The sequence below is a fragment of the Anguilla anguilla genome, chromosome 6 (genome assembly GCF_013347855.1).
Source record: "Anguilla anguilla isolate fAngAng1 chromosome 6, fAngAng1.pri, whole genome shotgun sequence".
Taxonomy (NCBI): domain Eukaryota; kingdom Metazoa; phylum Chordata; class Actinopteri; order Anguilliformes; family Anguillidae; genus Anguilla; species Anguilla anguilla.
The window spans coordinates 9,418,909-9,439,336 of record NC_049206.1 but is presented as its reverse complement, the minus strand read 5'-3'; the positions used below and the strand labels follow the sequence as shown (position 1 = coordinate 9,439,336).

The window sequence follows — 20,428 nt, the reverse complement described above, 5'->3', positions numbered from 1 at the left end:
TGTCTATTCATAGTAAAGACATGAAAAGTAAAAAAAGATGTGAGATTTCTGGTTTAAGGTGTAGGGGGGAAAAAAAAGTCAGCTTTCTTCTTGACAATTGCTTTATGTCATTAGCGAGACTGAATATAAAAGCTCCCTAATAAAGATCTGAATGTGTGAATGAAGACGTTCTATTCCAATCTTGTGTCCGGCCAATCGACCTGTCAACGCGCCAAGATAATGTAATTAAGTTAGGTCATGCAAATTATGCCGGGATTAAGAACACAACGGCAGAAGCTGTTGCCATGGAGGCACTAATCAGATTTTGGAGGGAAGGAGGATTTGCCACAAAGCCGCTGTCTGTAATTCGGGACCTTGCTCACGGCAGTGTTAGATGGCGGTGCGTTGCTAATCTTCAGACAGGTGCTGTCAAAAGAAAGAAAATAAAAAATAAAACTTGGGTTTTGCGGTTAAAAATGAGCCCCGGGTGTTTGGTCTGCTTGTGCCGACGTTCCGGAGTTTCGCTGCTGAGTGAGCGGTCGGGGCTCTGGCGGGATTTTTTGGGGGGGGGGGCAAAGGGCGTCCTGCCTTTAGAGCCGAGTGGCTGAGTGGCCACGGCAGTCACACGGTCAGGCGCGTCCCGCGGTAGCTGGGGTAGCGGTTTTCGCCCCGCAGCCCTTAGGCTCCTGCACACCGGCGTAATGGGGTGTGGGAGGGGCCGCGGGATCAGTCTGGAGATGAGCAGGAAGGGAGGGTTTACTGCTGGGGAGGGGACGTAGCCGTCGGGGCTGTCTGTTCCTGTCGGCCGCCCGCGCGGCCTGCGGCTCGTCTGAGAGCTGTCCCCGGGCCGGAGCGTCCTGCCCCGCGCAGACGCTCGCCCCGCCTGACCCCGCAGCCACGCGCGCTCCGAGCCTCCACGCCGTGCTCCGAGCCTCCACGCCGTGCTCAGATCCGTCGTTTGAAGCCCACGGGGCTCTGATACGCCGCGTCCCGCTCGGCTGCCACACGCGAGCGATATCTCTGCCGATCGAAGTCGCGAAAAACAGACGCCTGGTCTGGCAGATGCCTTCGGTCCTCCTGAGATGCGAATGTGGATGGCGGTAAAAAGCTCTAAAAGACCGGTTTGGACTCTGGGCTTCCTTTATGGCTTCGGCCGCTTGCCCTGGTGCGGCCTGTAGGGGGCGCTCCACTGAAGGCGGCCGTCTTTCAAGGTTAGCCGAAATGAATGCGCCCAGCCCCCTGCTTGTCAAACCCAAGGCCTCATCACTGGATTTTGCGTCCCAGCAAAGAGGACGTAAGTTGGAGGCGGAGTCGATAATTCAGGCGGTAAACCGTAACGCGGTAATACGAGTCGTATTAAAAGCAGAGAAGAACAGGAGTACGCGCCGCACCCCAGGCACGAGCTGGCTCCTCCCCCTCCACACTGCCTACCTGGGGTGACCCAGTCCTGACTCCTGAGTAATCCATTTTACAGCCGAGGAGCTGCGCTCCATAAGCTGAGTGATCAGCATCGTGTTAAACTAATAAAGGGGGAGTTTAGGGGGGGTTGTCTTTTTTTGCACTGTGCCATCATCCCCCTCCCTTCCCCCCCTTGCATCCCCCCCCGCCCCCCCTCCCGGGTCCTTGCCAAACTCCCCCCCCCCCTTTCCCCCTGCCTCTCTCTCCCAGATTCTCTGCCGCACTGCAACTGCACTGCAGAGACTCTGACCTTACTGGCAGGACAGGGTGAAATAAACAGTGAGGGAGCTGGGGGGGGCGGGGGGCACCTCTCCAGGGGCTCCCCAGTGTCTCCCCAGCCTGACCTCACACCCCCTGTGTTTATCTGTCCCAGTTCTGTCCCACCGAATGTCCTTCTGGACTCAAAGCCCACCCCTTTCCAGCTAACCCGAAGGCCTAATCCCTTCCTGCAGCGCGTCTCTGCTATTGGCCAGCCTGAAACGACATGTCAACTGCCTCCCACTGCTGAAAGGACAGGAGAGTGAGGGCTCATACGCCTCACAGTAAACACACTGAGCCGTCCCTTAAACCGAACTGTTCGACCAATCGAAACGCTTTGGCCCGCGCGGCCGTCTGCAGCGACTGGTTCTAACCGCAGGGTGATTGACAGCAGTGGAGTAGCTCTGCCCGTTTCTTGGCTTCACGAAAAAGTGTCACTCGCTTCTGAAAACAACCGTCCTCTCTTACTCCATTATCTCTGTGTGTGTCTCCTATTGTCAATTCATCTCCACGTCTCTCCGCTTCTCTGTGTGGCATCAAACCGCATTTAGAAAGCCATTAAATTAGATAGAATCCCAAATATGATTTACTGTCCCACCTGGGCGCACCACTTAGGTCAATGAAAGCCTTTGGCGGGGCCCGTCTGTGTTTGCTCACCGTGCCGCTGAGATGATGAATTCCTGTCCGGAGCGTCGCTCTCCCGCTGCAGCGGGAATAGACCGGATCGGGCCGGCGTTCCCCGGCGCTCCAGACGCTCCCAGCGAGCTGTCCGGACGTGGGCGGCGGTAACGGGGGGGGGGGGGGGGGTGTTACCCGGTGGGCCACGGTGGCCCTCTCTGTCTCTGTTTTCCGCGGGGAATAAATAAGCCCCACGGCGCGTTATTAATGATGTGGCGTGGGGCGCGCGGCTAGCCATTAGCGGTTGACGGCTGGCATCGATCCAGCTTGCAGCCGCCGCGGCAACCGGGGAACCTCTCGCCGTACTTCAGGCCATTGGGCCAGGCTGGGGCAGCGCCGGAAAAAAAATTAGCAAATCGATCAGCGGCAGGTCGACAAAGGCAAAGCAGCACGCATGCAATGACAAAGCGGCACGCAGGCACACAATGAAAACTTTTTTTTTTTCTTTTTGCCTTATTGTGGTCGTGTTCACGTGTGAAGATCTGCGCGCTGTTTGCATGCGAAAGGTGTGAATTCGCACTTTGTGCTGTTCGTGAGTGTAAAATAAAACACTCGCTGGGATCTAAGAGTGTGGTCAGCATGAGGCACAAGGTGGTTTCCTCCCACACCATCGCCACGAGAAGGAAAACAATAGGGCCTCAGCTTACAGCAGCTTTCCCACCGAAAGCCTCGCTTTCTGGGCTGTGAGGCCCAGCTGTTGCTATTATTATTTTGCTGGTTCAGGACTCAGATGATCAGATCAGACCAAAAGTCCACCAGTTAATTTGTTGATTTGATGTTCATTTCCGCTTTTCCGTTCACAGTGAGAGAACGTCATCTCATTCAGGCCTTGCGTTTTAAGTACACATCACATGTGAACAGAACGCACCCTTAGACGCCATGCTGTCGCTATGCTGGTGGTCCAGGTGGACCCTTCACTCTAACTGCAAGGAGAGCCTTTGGCTGAAAGACAGTTATGCTAATAGAGCAGCCCAAAAGGCCCGTTACCATGACCCTGAGGAGCTCCCCGGCCACACGGCAGTGGTCAGCAGCTGGATGTGTGGGCTGAGGACCAAGCCCACCTGTCAACGCTGTCGTCCCACTACACAGTGCTTCTGTTCCCCAGGAATGCAGAACAAATTCACAAATTTGAAGCTACGTCTACGTTCACCATTGGCATTGAACTGCATTTGCAAGCAGTTTTATGTACAAGTGGGCTTTACACCCACTTGTACTTTTCCTTTGTTCTTCAGGAGGCTGTCTAGCCTTATTTATTATTAAATAAATAAGACAAATTTTGTCTTATCTTCCTAAGACCTGGCAATTAATGCTTGTTCCCTGTAGGGGGCATGAGTCTTTGGTCTCCATTTCAAGTCAAGAACCATATATTCTACTATGCTGAATCCTACACCACAAGAGACATTTGATAAAAACAAAATCAATAATATTTGTGAAAACATTTCCACTGCAGCAGGTTTTTGTCATCCAAGACACTCATATTATGTCATTTAAATAAATGAAAATGCTTGACCTTTTTTTCCAGCCGGTTCTCAGGAGGTTGAAACAGTCATCATTGAGTCTTTTGTAATTCAGGCTATTTTCGCCAGGCTGAATAGGTCGCTTATCGGCCAATAAACTGGCCCCGGCAGGGGTGTTTCCACGGCTTTATCTGAATTCCCCGGCAATGCTATCTGTCAGTGCCAGGTAGCTGGTGATATATGCTAGCACCTGGAGTACAGTCATGCACCGCGTCCCGGTCGGATCAGGGGAAATAATGGACTCCCATCGTTGTGGAATAACGGTGCCTGGAGCTGGGAACGAAAGGGGCGGGCGGGGGGGGGGGGGGGGGGACATTTTAATTTCTGCATGTGGCCATCTGCTGTCGTCTGTTTTTAGAGACGGCCTACATGGCGGCGTCATCCTCGCCGCGGACACGCCCGGGAACCCCGATACCGCGAGGCCCCAGAACTGCGACACACCTTCCCCTGCCCCCCTACCCCCCCCCCCCCCCCCCCCAGCCCCCCGGCCCCCCGGCCCCCCAGCCCCCCCCCCCCAGCCCCCAGCCCCCCAGCCCCCCAGCCCCCCAGCACCCCCAGCCCCCCAGCCCCCCAGCACCCCCAGCCCCCCGGCCCACGCCCCATTTCTGCTGTTAGAAATGAACCTCGCTCTGAAATCCGTTCTGAGGTCAGATGCGCAGTCCAAAGGAAGGAACGCCCTGGGCAGTGTCTGGATCGGCGCCCTTGCCTACTGTGGAGTATACAAATTGCCTACAGGTTATACAGCTATACAGCTTGTGTACTCAATAGTAGGCAAGTGTGCTGATATGGACACAAATCAGACAGGACTGAGGTTTCACAAACCAATCAAAAAGAATTTGCTCTCCACAGCAGAACACAAGGATTGGCTTGTATCACTGAGCGTGTAATAGCTCCGCCCTTTTTTTTTTGCGCGGCGGGGTCTCATCCTCCACACGACTGGCTGCCGGCGGTTTCTCTGCGTTAGCTGCGGCGGGGCGGGAGCGGGAGCGGGAGCGGTGATTCATGCGCCGCTCCTCCGCTGCGCGTGAGCTGCGCCTCAGCGGGTGAGTAATGCAGCTCTGCAGCGGTGGCCGTGTCTTTAATAAACACTGCTTGGGGGGGGGGGGGGGGGTGCGCTGTACACGGGCCGCGATCATTAACAGAGCTCTGATCAGCACTGATGTAACGAGGGGCTTTTTTTGGGGGGGGGGGGAGACAGCTTGTAAAACATTGTAAACAACCCATCCCCTGGCTCACTCTGTGCCAGCTCTGTGAGCAAGGAGAACATGCATCTCCAACTTCTCTGTGAGCGAAGATACGTCCCCACCTTCCACCAACCAGAGTTCTCAGTTGTTACAAGAGGCAAAGCGTGACTCCGGGCTTGAGAAAATACCCTAGTGAAAAGACTGGAAAAGCCAGCCCTGTGTGAACAGCCGCAGAATCAGAAGTGTCCAGCTGATTTGTTGAAATCTTCTCATCAGACATAAAAGGAGCCATTAAAACCCTGTTCCCAGGCCAGTTAAGATATGGGATTTAATGAAACGGCTGCTCGGTTTGTGTTTTTACGGGGAAGTAGACATTTTGTAGTAGAATGAAAATGTTCCAGGCACCAGAGCTTTCCACCCACGTACCCCCCCCCCCCCCCCCCCCCCCATCTATAGCACAGCTCCATCTAACTCATCCCACTTCCAGTCGTTATCTGGCGAGGGCGGCGGTTTCCTGTGCCGACCGGTGTCTCGTGCCCGTCCCTAATCACTCACGGAGTCCTGTTCCCGATCACCGCGGGAAACGGCCCGAGTGTGGAGAAACGGCCCGAGTGCGGGTTTGAAGAGAGGGGAGGACTGACGCGAGCGGGGAGGCGTGCGGCGGTGGCGTAGCAGTCAGTTACTCTCAGCCTCTCTGTCAGCCTCCGCTCTCCCTGTGCTGTAATTCACGGAGTGCCCGTGACACGCAAAAGAGGGGGAAAACCAGACATTGCAGGTGAATCTCATTCCTCACAATAACCATTACTGCCACACACTGTGCGTGGCACTGCCTCTGGACACGGGTGTGGGTTTTTTCGAGATGGCCTTTAAACAAATACTGTAAGACGTTGCGAATGGCCGTTGTTTTGAAATGTTCACACAAATGCATGAAGATTTATGTATTGCATATTCATTCAGACAGCCCAAATGCATATTGACATTATCGGTCGATGTCAGAGATCAGTAGAGAGCATGTAGCACTCTGGCTCTGAACCGCATCCCTGAGCAAATGCTCATAGATTAACTTTTAAGGGCCTACGATGCAGGTCGTGCAGCAACAAAAACGCAGCTCTTGGATGAAGTTCTGCGAAAGTTAGCTAGTTTTGCATTTCCCACTAAGTGTGTTTGCAGACAGACGCGCATGAATAAAAAGGCTGAATCCGCTGGAATCCCCAGAAGCAATAGACTGGCCTGTTACAAAAATAAATACGGAGAAAACAGCACAAAACTTTACTTTTTTCGGTGCGCGGGTAGTCTGAGATGAGAAAGCTACTTGTCTCGCTTTTTTAAATGCGAAGTGATTGATGAAGTACCGGGGAGTGTGAGTCTTGCATTGGGAGAGAGAGAGAGAGAAAGAAAATCAATTCCTCCCGCTGCATCCTGCTGGCAAGAGCAAACACTCATTATAATGCCTCTGTCCATATGGATCAGCAATGGAATGCGATGGCAGTAAATAACATATGCAATATTACGGACTATTTTTGTATGACCTCTTCTTGGTTGCGCTATTCAGTGGGGACGCCTGATTTTTAAGGGGGGGGGGGGGGCTAATGACAAATTAGAGGTGCTGCTAGCCGAGGAAAGATGGCTTCATTTGCGCCAAGGTGCACTGTTGCTGTGGGTGGTCCAGTTCTACCAAGACGATGCATTACTTTGTACAATTGCGCCTCTCGTTCTGTAGCAAAGTAGAAAAGTAATGTAATTATTCTGGGTGTTGTATTTAAAGTAGGCTGCTCGCAAACAGAAATCAAGCATTATTAGCAGCATATTAGAACACTGCCAGATCTTAAAGAGTCTCACTTCACCGTGTGCGTACACCCACGCAAGTCTGTGAGATTGACGTAAAAATACGTCTTTTTATTATTCTATTATTCTCTCCCGTCAGTGGCGCACGTACACAGTTTCAGGACCCTGGGATAATGTAGAATCTCTTTCCTGCGCATCAAGACTAACTTATAAAATCTAATTATGCCATTTCTGATCGACTGACGAAATCAGAGCCTTTTTATATCTCAGTCGTGATTGCCCCCTTTATCCTGGAAACCAGGAAAATGTCCGTACTGTATGTTACCTCATTATCTGGAACAACAGGTACAGTATCAGATGTACGACGTAGAATATGAGGCTTTGCTGCACAGGTTGTGTGTGTTTGGCTGTATTTCAGTTTAGTGTAATATGATTTCTGAGGACGCAAAAAGTAGCGCAGACTTATTTTCTGTTCTAAACAAAACAAGCCCTTTGTCATCCCTTGAACTAAAACTTGTGATGAAATCTAGGTTTGCCTCTAGCTGGATATTTGGACTAACAGCCCGTATATAAGGTCTTATAATTGACACAGAGGCCAGTGTGCAGCAAAGAAAGGCTTCCGTCTGACATTAGGCTCCACACACGTCATCTTCTTGCTTAGAGAACGATTTCTGGAAGTGCCGTGAGCCGAATTGTTCGCCCAAAAAATGCGGCAGAATTGTGTGAGGCAGAAAAAAATAAGAGAGCGAGTGTTTACGTTAGCGGGTGGCGCACTTTATGACAGTCTCACTGAGCCTTCCCCCCATCAGAGCTGTACGTACTGTAGCTTCTCTACCGCAACCAAATCGTATTGGATATTGAAATCTCGCTGCTTCTTCTTCTTCTTTTTTTTTTTTTTTTTAACTGTCCGTGAATGTGTTTTATGCACGTTGTTGTAATGGCCGTGATTCACCGAGACTGAACGAGGTCATAATAAAATCTCGCCGGAGAGTGATGGAACGCTCAGTCACAGTGGCGTCTGAGCTGCTGTGGCCCGCATCGATTTCGGTGCCCGGTCTCTTTGAACGATTTAATCAGAAGCCTTAACATGACATAGCTGTGACATTATATCTGAAGGTAGCGGTGCCAAACCTTATGGATATCTCACACGAACCGCCTCAGAATCCATTTACTACAGTGAGGGAATTTTTTGAGATGAAATCTCTGCTTGGCTGTCATCTCACCGGCTTGGGGGCAGCCGAGGTCTGAGCAGGTTTGGGTTTTATCTGGGTAGCTGCACACGGAGGCTCGAAACTGCGTTAGCATAATTGGCTGAGGAGGTGACAGCTAATAGATCCCTTCAATGTCCTTTGCAAAGTTAAAGTCTCTCAAAGGATATAATATTTTTTTCTGCAGTTTCAAAAAACGGCTTAGGCGGGACCGTTAGCAAATAAATATGATTTGGTGTCCTTGTCCTGCAGATACAGGAGGCAGAAGGACACAGAGGTAGTTGTTGAGTAGCCGTGGTCATCGGTATTCTGCGTGTTGCTTCCCGTACATTAGTTCCTCTGTAAACTTTCACTGCGGTGATGGACAGTCGCAACCGCGTCACTGGTGAGATATGTGCAATTCAAGCATTTCTCTGCTTGTTGTCAAGGTGAACTCAGGTTAGTAACTGAGCATGAATCAAAGGAATATCAGTTATTAAAAAGAAATGTTCAGGAGGATGCAGACCTCTTTTCTGACTGGTGTTTGAACAGTAAGAAACTGAAAAAACAGACATACAGTACACTACAGAACAGACATAGGGAACCGAGTCCTACACTGTGTTAGATCTGTCATAGGGCCTTATGGAAGCACATACACATGTACACACACATATGGACACACTCACACGTCCATGCGCGCACACACACGGACACACGTCCATGCGCACGCACACACACATACTCATGCACACACACACATCCATGCACACTCACACCAGTGCGCACACACACACACACACACAGAGCATACCTAAGGTAGGAAGAGAGAGTTCACAGGGCATCACACGCAGGTAAACAGGACGGCAGCCTGATATTTGAAATAATAGCAGGCACGTCTAGAATATAAATGTAGCTGAACTCCACAGTCCTCTGGTCAAGTCTATTTTCCCAATGCATTCCAGGTCACTGGTCTCGAACCTTGCAGCTACAGTGACTTTATTTGAATCACTCTCTCTGTATTCTCTCTCTCGCATTGCCTACCACCACCAGCAGCCCAGAAAATTGTGATGGAGCTTTTTGAATGTCCTGCGAGAGATTATGACATTTCCATTTTTCCGTCTAATGGGAGCAGAGCACGCCCAAATCAGCCGGCTGTGTTTAATCTGTGGTGAGAGGAAACCGAGGTCTCTTTGATCGTTCAGAAGGAACCGCGCAGAAGCGCCGCGTTATTAATTTACGAGATTATCGTTTGTCGATAGGGGAGATGAGATGAGACGAAGGGAGATGTTTACATTCTGGAGGAGTTCTTCGCCACCACACGGAAACGATGAAGCGTTATTAATAAGCGTACATTCGTCGGTGGCGGAGTGTCGTTCTCGGGGAAACATCAGAGGAGCCGTCGACTCTACGGCGCGGTTCGAACGAGCGGCGACCGCTGTGGCTGGCCAATGACGATCGATCGGCCTGAAAACACTTTCTTTACCGCTAGCGCGTCGGTCTGCTGCCGCAACGGTCGCGTTCACGGATCGTTTTCGCCGTCGCCTTATTGTTCTCGTTAAGCAGCGGAGTAGCCCCGGCGGCGCCGATATATTTAGCGCTCCGTGCTAACGTCGACGCAAGCGCTAATCGGTTTAACTCCGCCTTTTTAATTTAAGCAGACGTGTCTTTCTCCCACACGAGCAACTCACGGTAGTGTGCGCCCAAGAGAAGTGTACTGTAGCACAGCCCCTTGTGTCTTTATTGTACCGAGAACTGACTTTTGGAGGAGTTATGATTTTAATGATCAAAATCCTATATCAGGGAGCTCAGTGGTGTGTTATTGGAGTGAGGATGAGCCCCTTTGGATAATGCCTGTTTTTACATTTCTTTTTAAAAAATTTTTTTACATTTAATATTTTCAGGAGACTCCCAGCATCTTTGTGCATGTCTGATTTTTCATTTCCTTTATTATGCCTTGCTAGCCTCATTATCATCCAATCACAAGTGTAGTCATTTAAAACTCCTGATATGTGGAAACCTTGCATTTAGCAGGGAATGGTGTTTTTGCCCTTGCACAAAAAAATAATATCCTGAAAACATATTGAAATAGAGTATATTATCAACATGCAGTATGTGAATTTTTAACCATTTAAAACTGAGTTTTAACTAAACATGTAAATACCAACATGCCATTTCTAGTGTGAAACTTGAGAAAACCATAGCATGGTGTAGCATTTCTTTTCACATTTTTCGTTGTTTGCTCTTGTTTTCTGCCCTCCATTCCTCATGGCTGGTGTTGCTTCTGGTTGTCCCCGGTTGTTAAAACCCACACCTGCGCCCCGGAGGGGGCGGAGCATAGGTCACGCCCAGCGTGATGAATTCTCTGTGTGCCCGTCAGAGGAAAATGGAGGAGTCCAAAGGCCGCTGCTGCAGCTGCATGTGGTCGGCCCCGGCACTGCTCCTTAATTAGTCTTGCTCAGAGCTGTATCTTGAACTCGTGTCCTGCATCGCGAGCTTGAGGATTTTTTTTTTTCTGGAGGAATTTACTTTTTGCTAATGAGGATGAAACTGATTTGTTTTTTTGTTTTTTTTTTTTCCCGCAGGTGAGCCGCGCAAATTCGACCCGACATTCAGAGGTCCTACTCACAACAGGTACGCTCTTTCAATCCCACAATCCTTTGTCTGCTTCTCAGCGATGGGCCGGCCTGTCAAAAGGCTGCCTGCTTGTCTGTGCACGCTGTGGTCCGACAAGCCATCCCAGGCTCTCCATTGCTGGCCATGTATTGTGCAGCCGTCCTGTCGTGTTCCAGCCCTTCTTGTTTTGTCAAAGATGTGTCAAACTACTGAAGGAACAAAAAAAAAGGGCTCCCCTAGTGGCCAAACATAATAAATGTATTTGATCAAGATGGAAAGGAGAACATCAATGAATGAATTGCCAGCGCTGATTGACAGACTGCCATTAAATCCCTGTCCTCAAAGCTGTAGTCTGAATTTGTGGGCGCTCTGCAGACCTTTCCAATGTCCGCGTTTGTTCTGTGAAAACATCTCCCTTTCCTGGGCCTCCGTTACCTGGCAGAGTGGCTGCAGCAGCAGCAGCGCAGGCTGAAGAGTTGACACGTCGCGCGCGAATCGGGAAAAAAAAAAATCGGTGCAGGTTAGTCACGGATGTGACTGGAACGCCCCGAACCCGCCCGCGCGTTTCAAAAAAACGGGTCAGCCGCCGAGCGGCGGACAGGTAACGAGTCGCTAAATAAATAACGAGCCTCCTCAAAGCCTTAATTGAATTTGCCCGGCGGGAACTGGCCTTGGAAGTGCGCGGCAGCTGTCTCATGAAAGAGGGTCGGCGGTTCGTCTGACGATCTGAGAGTCAGCGTGCGATACCCAGTTCGGTCGGCGGGGAAACAACGGCGATTCTCCGGCGTCGGGCCTCTTAGCCCGACAGAGAGCGGGCCAGTCTGAAGAAACAAAGAATTAAAAGAAAAAATGGGCCCCCGCTCGAATTTAAATTCCCTGCATACTCCTCCTCCGGTCCCTTGTAAAAGCAAGAACAAGGCTGTGTGATCATCTCAGCGATAGCCAGAGATGTAATTATAGATGCCCGTATTCAGAGTGCAGGGGCTGTACCGCAGGCTGTGCAGTTTGCGGCACCACAGTATAAAAGTTGGCCTGAGAGATGATTAGATGCCCGCCGTGTCAGTGTGTGGCTCACAGAGCCATTTTATCTCCGTGATTCCCCCCCCCCCCCCCCAGACTTTCTCACTCTACTGTATATTTTACTTTCTGATTTGGTGCCAAGCAGCGCCGCGAAATTTCCTATCAAGCGGTGAAGTAGATAAAACAGTTTTTTTTTTTGTTTCGAGCCAAAATTACAAATCTCCCACACAGACCGCTGTTCGCTGAAATTATAATAACTTAGTTCGTGCAGATAGCAATTTTCTGTTTTGAGACTGTCCTTATGGAAGACGGTTTTTGTATACGGCATCATTTTACTTCGTTTCTTTTTTATCTTCCCGCCCTTACTTCCGGTATTAACGCTGGGTGTAGTCGCTACGCTGCCAGATCGCCCTGAAAACCCGGTCGCTTTCCTTCATTACCCATAATTAGCCATTCCCGTCAGGTGTGATTAGGTCACATGGGTCTCTTGCCGTTACCCAATGGGGGCCGGTTATGTTGACGGGGAGGCAGATGGGCATGTTCTTTCTTTTTTCCTGTGAGGCAGGCTGTAAAGGCTGTGCTTTTCGTTGGCTCTCCCTCCTGCTCACCAGAACGGCGGTATTACACCAGCCGAGGGAGCCCAGAATAGCCTAGCGTTAGCGCCTCGTTCCCCATGCGCTGTCAGGTTAGCTGAGTTTTTTTTTTTTTTGGGGGGCGCTGATGATGTTAAGGGTGTAGTTAAATCCCACACTCGGCGCTATTACTGACTCTTAAGTGTTACTTACACTTAATTGCGTGTGTAATGACCTTGCATTGTGCCTACTGCGTTTTGGAACTGGCTGTGGATAATAGTGTCAGCCGAATTAATGTCGTTTTATGCAATACGAGAATTATTCTGCTTTTTTGGTCTCAGTGTGAGGTTTGGGCGAGATAGCTGAAGTAACTGAAGATGTGGGTTACTCTACTTTGAATGGGGGGGGGGGGGGGATTTGTTCTCCTGTGTTTCATACTGGGCCTGGTCTCCCCCCCCCCCCCCCCCCCCCCCCGCTGCCAAAGCTCACCTACACGAGTCCCGGGCATTTCCCCTGTGAGAGCCGTGACGGATGAGGCCCGGCTCTATCTTCCGAAAATCTCTCGGCCCGCACCTCCCCCCCCCCCCCCCCCCGGGTGGGTGGTCTGCCCGGAACACAAGCGGGTCGCTCATCCGTTTATTTCCCGCTAGATCTGCGACCCTACGCGGGCAGTCTTGGGGACGCTCCGCGCCGAGGTGCCGGATTTCGATGAGGGATGTGTTGATTCGAGGTGCCGACAGCTCTCAGGGAGAGAGCTGTGAGGCTAAGCCCAGGATTGCAGTGTGAGTTCCCCCCCCCCCTTGTCATGTCAGCTAATGGATGTGATCTGTGTGTTCGGATGATTGGAGACAGAGTGGAGGTAATTGAAATGCAGCTCGCAGACACGTTGCTCTGTGAAGAGAGGGAAGCTGAGGGATTGTGGACCGCTACAGCAGCACAATGGCAGATTGTCTTTACCGTCGTGTTTTGGGTGATTCTCTACGGCTGGGGAGTAGTTTTAGCCACATGTAGTTAAACAAGTGGTCTAATTACGTTTTTCAGCATTTCGCTGGTACTGCATTCAAATTTGTGTAGTAGTTAGTTGTATAGTTGTCACATCTGAGGGTTCAGTGGACACAAAGCCGGAGGCCAGGCCTTTACCCCATCTCTTAGGAGCACACCCAGGTAACTTGGTGGAGAGCAACTGGTTTCACACGCACAGGAACTTGACCCTAGTTTGAAACAGGAAGTCCGCAGCCCGCGGCACCACCATGGAACACCATCCCAGGATCTGACTCCAACGCTGTGGGCTACGGTTGGAAAAACCCCCCCCCCCCCCTCCTGCAGACCTCGAGCTCCGCACCGTGTCTACAGAAACCTTGCAGAGTCCTCACAGAAGAGCCTCGCCCTTGAATTATTAATGGCACCGCTGCGCAGGAGCTCCCCCACGCAGCGCGAGCAGAGCGGCCCGCGCTCCTCTGAAGGTGACCCCTCCGGGCGTGAGGAGGGTGCGGTGGAGTCCTGCCACAGGCCTGATTAGCGTGAGCGGGGCTGAAGGGAGCCTCGTTAGATGGCGCGCTCGCGAGCATTTTTTTGCTCTCGCGTGAGATCGCTCAAAAGGCGCGAGGACAGGTAAGGGCGGCGAGAGGTAGCGGGGCGTAGCCGCGAGTCTCTCTCCTTCGCTTCCGATAGCCGCTCTGCGAGGCTCACCTTGAAGCGCAGAGGACTCATAATTAGTGAAACTGATCATAAACGGCGAAACGCAACGGACGCGCAAGCGTTCGACATTTCAAGTCAGCGAAGCGACCGGGGACGGTGGGGATGCACCAGAGTAGCAGTGGTAAATGGAATGTGCTGAAGCCTATTTGGACTGGCTTGACAGGGAATGAACAGCAGGAGATGTGTTTACGGAAGCTTTCTTCGGACGAGGCTGTGTCCTGACTGACACACACGAGCTGACTCGCACACACACACACACACACACACACACACAAACACACACACACACTTTGTTTGACTGTGTGAGACCACGCAGTCTGCACGCACCATTCTCGGAAACGACAAGGTCAGCGGCGCGTCACGTGGTGCATCATCCCGTGGACCGGAACCACGGCGGAAAGACAAGCAGCTGGTCCAAGACCGGTGATTTATAAAATTACATTACATGTGCTAATAACTCCTGAAAGGAGAGGCATAAATTACAGCTCCTCTCTCCCCTTGGCCGGGGCGGGCCGGTGCTTCTCTGTTTCCCGGAGTGTGCCAAAAGTAATTTAGTGGAGCGGCATCAATCAACCGCGGCGGCTCCCGAGGAGTCATTCCTCGTGACATCGCTCAGCGTCCAGATGCCAGCGGAGATAATCTAGACGCTTAGTTAAAATGGCATCGGTCACGTAACCAGAAATGTCCTTCTGGGCCCACGGCGGGGGGTTTCCGCGGGTGACGAGACCCCCCCCCTGTCTCTCGCGCGGCGTTTGTCGAGCCTTGCGTCCTGACGGGCGAGGCGGCGGCGGCGGGTTCGGCGCGGGACGGCGCGGGACGGTGCGGGACAGCGGGGTTTTGTCGTCGACGCTTCGCGGGGTCAGTTTGGGAGAGCGTTGTCATCTATTGACAGCTTGTTATCAGGGTGCTTAGCCTAGCCTGGGGATTCAGCCAGGGAAGAATTAATCAGGGGAACTTCTGCCAGGACTTGTTGTAATGGGGGGAAAAAAGCCGTATAATACTCTGACAGTTTGAAAGGGAAATGTGGCACGACTTAATTAGGGGACACACTTACCTGCAGATCTACATCAAAGAGCCACAGAGCTCCGGAAAGGGAATTTGATTGGCCAGGCTGAGTGGCTTCTGTGGATTCTGATTGGAGGGCTTCCTCTGAAAAATGAGCAGTGTGACTTTTCATATGTGAAAAAGTCCGAATGTTTTCTTAAAGTAAAGCCCCTCAATGTAACTGTGACATATAAATTAACAGCTTTCGGTGTCACTGGCAGTATTGTGGATAAGGAAGTGGAACTGAAGCAGATATTATTGCATTTTGCAGGGAATTTGTCCGAAGGTCACAGTAGAATTCCTTCCTATTCCCAGTCCTTTACTTACTACTGTAATACTGTGTGTTATTGCTCATGATTTAATGATTAATAAAGTGGTGGGGTTGGCCTTTATAATAAGGACAGGGCCTCTACCCAGGTTACTCTTTCTCCCACTATGGAGTATTAACACTGTGCTGAGGGTTAATCTATGAGCAAGAGGGGCGGACGGTGTGAGAGAGTTAACGGAGTGGATTCCGATCAATCCCCACTGTCTCCTCTGACCCCTCCCAGGATGGGGGTCGGAGGGCAGGAGGGGGGAGGGGTTTTCGGTAAACGCTGTCTGCGCCGATCCACTTTCAGCGCTGGCGGCCTGGAAAATTGTTCCCGCTCTGGTCGTGGGGTTGCTGGGTCAAGCCCGGCCCGGCCCAGCCTGCTTGGAGCAGAACCCTTACAGGGGGCACGCGCCACCAGGATGCAGAGAAATGTTCAATTATTCAACAGCTGGAGGGGGGGGGGGGAGGGAGCGGGAGGGTTATTTTTACGAGGCCTGTCGTACAGGCGGGGGGGGCCGTGAGGGGATGGCGAAGACGAGCGCCGAGCACGGGCGTTACTGAGCTGACCGAGTGACATCATCAGCAGCCGCACCGCCCCGGCGGAACCTCCAAACGAGCATCAAAAAATCGCTCCCCTCTCGGCTTCGATTGAAAATGCGTTCCCGTTTCGGGACTCGTTCCTTTAAGAGCCCGCGCAAAGACGCAGCCCCCCCCCCCCCCCCCCCGTCAAGAGGCGCACATCTGCGATGACGGAACGTGTCCACTCCTCCACTTCATCACGCCTGTTGGCTGTTTGCCGTTTTTTTTTTTGGTATTTTTTGCGTCTTCATTAAAAGAAAGGGCCTGGGAAAGCGGCTCGGCCCAAAAGCCGCTCTGGCCCGCTCTGGCCCGCTCTGGCCCGCTCTGGCCCGCTCGTGAAAGCATAACGGTGTAATTAGCGCCAGGATCAGATTAATGGACGTCTCCCCCCCCACACCCCCCCCCGTGCTTATTAAACAGCCCCAACCTTGAGAGGCCGCCTAATCAGGTTCCATTCTGCTGCAGCTGTGGTTTATGGGAAGGCGTCCCGATCCGCAGCCTGATTGGTGCGCGCGAGGCGTGCGCGATTAGTGGAGGATTCGAGCGGGGATCGGGGTGTGTTCTGGAGCTGCCGTTCGGTTCCCCCCCCCCCCATCGCAAATTAACCAGCCTTAATTGCAGGCAGAAATGCTGTGAGAGTCAAGGCTCCCGTCGCCTGGCCCAGATATGCCAGCTGAAATAAAGGCACACGATCGTCAAGTCCCGGCCTGTTCACGTTCACACAGCGTGTAGAGGACCGGCGAGACCGTGGGTGGTAATAAGTGCCCCATCTGAAACATTGATCAGCCGAAATGGTGGCTCACAGTGAAAGCTCGTTCTGTGTCTTATCCTCTGCACTTGAGGATGCAGAGTGGGGGATGGAGGGGATGGGGGATGGGGGGGATTGGGTTTAGACTTTTTTAAATGTTATGGAAGACTTTCTGTGTGTACACTCTTGGCCCCGCATAGATTCATCGCTCCATTTATGATTTATGAAAAGGAAAACCTTCAGGTCTGAGCTGGACGTTCTCAGGTCTGAAAGGACCGAAATACTGAAATACAAAATCAAACTTTACAGGGTTATTTTCATCTACAGAAGCCTGTGCGCAGTGCCTGTAAACCCAGAGGCTGATATCCCTGACCTCCCCGCACCAGCTCTCTGTGTGAAGCAGGCAAGTGGGATTGGTGCGCCAGGTCAGTCTGTGTTTCTGCTGGCTTTCTCCAGATAAAAGCGGGTGGGGTGGGGTGGGATGGTGGGGGGGTCTGTCAGTGCTGCACCCGTTCGGTTTCTTTGTGTTTATGTTTATGGAACGGGGCACCGCCTCTGACTACTGTGTTGGTTGGAGCTACTGTTCCAGGTGGATCTTGTTGCCACGGCGAGCCTGACCCCACAGCACAGAACGCTTTCCCGGTGTGGATTATGACTCTGTGGTTATGATGTGCCTCGCACCAGGGATACTCTCGCGCACTTCACGGACTGTGACTCAGACCTGACATCTGAACGCTTTCCTCAGTTTAATTCAAATTCAATTCATTTCAGTTTGGCTCAGGTCAATTCAATTGTGTTCAGTTCAGTTAAAAAACTGTTTTTCCCCGGGGGGCAATTAAGAAGTAAGCATAGCACAGTATACGTAAAAAAAATAAACACATAAACACATAGACACATCTGCAGACTTGATTTGATCCAGGTGTTACAGTTTTGTCTTTCAGATGTAGTACAGTCAAAAGACAAAATGTATGTGTAGAATGATCTCATAAAATTGTGTTTATGAAGAAAAAAGGGAATATTTGTAGGCTATTTGATTTAGGCCAAAATTATGCATAAATGTGGCTGAATCCAGGCCTCAGTGTTTGTGAGGAGGATTCTCTTGTTACCTACGATGGAAAACACAAATCATTCAGCTGGAATTGGCTACATTTTTCCTCATCACACATTTATTTAACCTTTTTTGAAGGCTTTTTTCATAATTAACTTTATCCAGCTTATGTGTTAATTGAGTGATTTAAAAATGGCCTTGGGTATCTGTTTATGGGTGAAAAATAGATATCGAAGGTGTTACTACGGTATAAAGAAGGATTGACCTCAATCTGCGTTAAGCTCTTCCTGCGGCATGGCAGCTCCACAGCAATCAGGCTTGCTAGCTTAACGCTGAGATCCACAACTAGAAAGTTCCCCTCAGAATCTTCTAGCGCGTATTGATACGCGCTATATAGTTCTCCAACTGCCAAAATACATTCCTCTGCGACCACATGCGTTATCTTTTTTTTTTTTTCTCTGTGCGATTTCCTTCCTGTTTATTCTCATTATCTCTGCCAGACAGGCTGCTGAGGAAGCATCAGAACAACACTCGCAAGATTTAGAGACGTCATTAAACCACTCACAACTCCTTCGTCTAGTTTATCTTCTAAATATACAACCGCAGAGATGTCTGGTGACTACACGGTTCCGTCTGATCTCGCAAAGAAAAAAAAAACCAAAAAGAAAATCAGCGAATCATCGGCGCTTCTGGGCGAGGGGCGTGTTTGACGTTAGCACACCGAAGATGCGCTAGCTCACACGCTCTGTGCCAAGATATTCATCGTTTCTTGGTAAACGTCACGGTTTACTCACGGTTCTGACAAACAAACAGTCTCGGATTATGGTCTGTAAGACCCAAACACAAATCAGTGGGTGAATACAATGTTGTGCAGTAGCTCACAGTGCTATGTTGGTAAAACCCAACAGCGATGCTATGAGAATATTAAGTAATTGCTGGGAATAATAACAGATTAGAACACACCAAAACTAAGCTAAAAAGCTGCATTGAAACACAGTGACAGATCTGAACTGTAGTTTAAACAGGTTTAATACTATACTAACTGCAGTTTCTTGTAGCCATCCATCATATTCTAGTGAAAGAGAGGCCCAAATATTTTTCTTGATATTTATTAATGTATGGCCTTTTAATAAAGACCAGCAGGAAACAAAAAAATCTCTCTCTTCAATCCTCTGTGGCCCATCTGATGCCACAGACCATTCTCTCCTAACTTGTTGTGTTGTTGTACTGCCTGAGGCTCTGTGTGACATATGCTGAATTAGGGTACTACACATTTAGCTCTTCCTGAAATAATTCACACAGCATATGCGGGCGCACCAGTAGAGGCTGAATCATTAAATAAAAAAACTTCTATCAAACGGCTTTTGTGTGAAATGTTTGCCGTTGCCAGATATCTGTATGCAACCTGCTTCAGGAAAACAGAGTATTTCTCAATTGTAAAAAAAAAACTTGCACAAAAACAAGAATGCACATCTTCAATAAACAGGTACAGTACACATTTCTCACTTAAGGAATAAAAACACTTTTTTGGGCTGCTATATTGTTCATAAATTTTTAATTTGTTTTTGTATTACACGGTGCGAGATTGTGTTATTTTTCTTCTGCGGGGAGCCCGTGAGATCCCTGCGTTCAGCCTCACCATCCTGTATCTGGTGTCTGCCATCGCAGATTTGCAGAGGGTGCCGAGATTAACCCAGGTGACCGGAGCCCAGAGCAGATAATCTGTTTTTTTTTTTTTTTTTTGCCGAAGGCTATCTGCTTATTTGGCTTGGCGGGGCATTTCCTGTCTGTTGCCGGGGGATGGGGGAACCGAGCGGCTTCCAGTCATGGACTGATATTAACCGCGGACAACCCGTCCCTGCGGACGACCCCGCTACCTCGCGACTGCGGCTGTGGCAGTCTGTCTCTCTCACCCGAGACTTTGCCATTACCCCGACGACGCCCTCGCCATGGTCACCTGACTGACGCCCAACCGAGAAGCACGTGCCTGTGCGTCCCCTCACAGTTTCACATTTTGGGCGCGTCCTGACATTTCCACATGAATATTGTTCACCGTTTGAGTTGGAGGTCTGAAGGAAAGAGTCACAGCGTTCCTCCATTTACTGTTCAACATCTGAGCCGTTAAAATGTCAAGCCGCAATGGAGGTCAATGCCGGTGTCTGTGGAATTATTTAAGAGGCTTCAGACTCAATGTTGTGAAGAAAAAAAGAAGGAATTGAACTTGAATGATCTCTCCTATCTCCCGACAAGACAGGTGTTATGTTTTGGTCACATCATTTAAATATGACAGCCTTATCGAGAGTAACTTACAAAAGTGGGAGAACATGAGTGTTAACCATATCCAAGCCATTATATTTATCATGGACTGTAATATTAACAACAGTTAAATTCGAGTTGAGTGTGAAAAGAAAGGGTTGTATTTGTATCCACCATTTGTGCATGATGACTGTTATGGGGAGCAATCATTAAACCCTTTTATGGTTTCAGCGAATGCCAGTCAAGGCCGATAATGGAAATCTGTCAGATGCAGTGTCACACTGTATAGATTTCCAGCCCTTGTTTTTGGAGCGGGCGGACAATATCTGGGGCATGGAGATGGGTTGTCCGCGTACGCAGAACGGGGAAGAGTAGCAGCGACCGAGGGCATCAGCCTCTTTGCCTTCATTCAGGGATTGTGGGTAAATAAGCCCTGCTGTGGGTGACTCATTTAAACTCATAATGTGTGGGTGCTGCTGGGTGGCTCACTT

General features: G+C 50.3%; 1 protein-coding gene across 2 annotated transcripts in view; it reads left to right on the top strand.

The window, feature by feature from the left end:
• The window catches only part of slc44a5a (solute carrier family 44 member 5a), a 90,688-nt gene that overhangs the window by 33,700 nt on the left and 36,560 nt on the right, over positions 1–20,428 (top strand). For both annotated transcript variants that reach the window (XM_035422454.1, XM_035422455.1), the window contains exon 2: positions 10,629–10,677. In XM_035422454.1, the coding sequence (XP_035278345.1) occupies positions 10,629–10,677 (49 nt within the window). The remainder of the gene's footprint in view (positions 1–10,628; positions 10,678–20,428) is intronic.